We start from the raw sequence: 885 nt of genomic DNA on the forward strand, positions 1-885 counted from the left end.
TAGCCCCCGAGGCGTCGCCAAAAATTTGAAACATATGCTACCCTCCCCCCAGGTGCGGAGCGGACCCTAGCGGGTTCTACAGCGGCGCCAGGTGTGAGTTGTACGCGCCACGTGCTCTGGTCATCCTGACAGCGGCCGGGGTGGGAGGGCTGCTGTTCGTACTGGTGTCCGTCCTGTCTGTCTGTCTGTGCGTCAGGAACAGGCTCAACCGACTGGACAAGTGAGTCTATATACACTGTTGTACATTTTACACTGTTTTTGTATTCCGTACACCGATGAGGTGAGGTGAGATATCTAAATCCATTGAAATACATGAAATGCAATACTATGCAATGTATCCTCACAGAAGTAAGTGTCGTGCAAAAATCATAAATCATATCATATCTATTGCATGTTTTCTCAACATTTATAACGATTCATAATTTGGTATCGATTTCTCCGTTTTTGTAGGGAGAAAGGGTTCCATCACCAGGACATGACAGAAACCTTCTCCAGTCTTCAGAACGGGCACGGGTCGGGCTCTCCCCCGGACTGCGGCTGGACCAAAGACCCGCCTAAAATATCGTCCGACCAGGTCTGTTATATACGTTATATAGTTATTACGATCTTTTATAGTTCTTTATCACAGTCACTCAAGCTGTAGTCCAGACATAACAATTAAAATTAAGCTTCACGTAGCTCATAACAAGTCTCTATATTTGGAAAGTTGACTAATCTTAAAGAAAACTTTTGTAATTAACAAACTGACTAAACGTATTTGTGCCGGCCAACTGCTTGCAAATTCTGTTCTATGACCTAAAGAGTCTGAAAATAAACTGTTGACACTTATATCTTTTGCAGGAGTTCAAGCTTCCGAGGCCATCGGTGACCACCAACTTCGACTAG

General features: G+C 44.5%; 1 protein-coding gene across 1 annotated transcript in view; it reads left to right on the forward strand.

The window, feature by feature from the left end:
- Window positions 1-885, forward strand: part of LOC118406041 (DNA translocase FtsK 1-like) — a 7,466-nt gene extending 6,581 nt beyond the window's left edge. Inside the window, exons 7-9 of the mRNA XM_035805896.1 lie at window positions 53-220; window positions 451-574; window positions 841-885. Coding sequence (XP_035661789.1) covers window positions 53-220; window positions 451-574; window positions 841-885 — 337 coding nt within the window. The remainder of the gene's footprint in view (window positions 1-52; window positions 221-450; window positions 575-840) is intronic.

Source organism: Branchiostoma floridae, chromosome 18 (genome assembly GCF_000003815.2).
Source record: "Branchiostoma floridae strain S238N-H82 chromosome 18, Bfl_VNyyK, whole genome shotgun sequence".
Lineage (NCBI taxonomy): Eukaryota > Metazoa > Chordata > Leptocardii > Amphioxiformes > Branchiostomatidae > Branchiostoma > Branchiostoma floridae.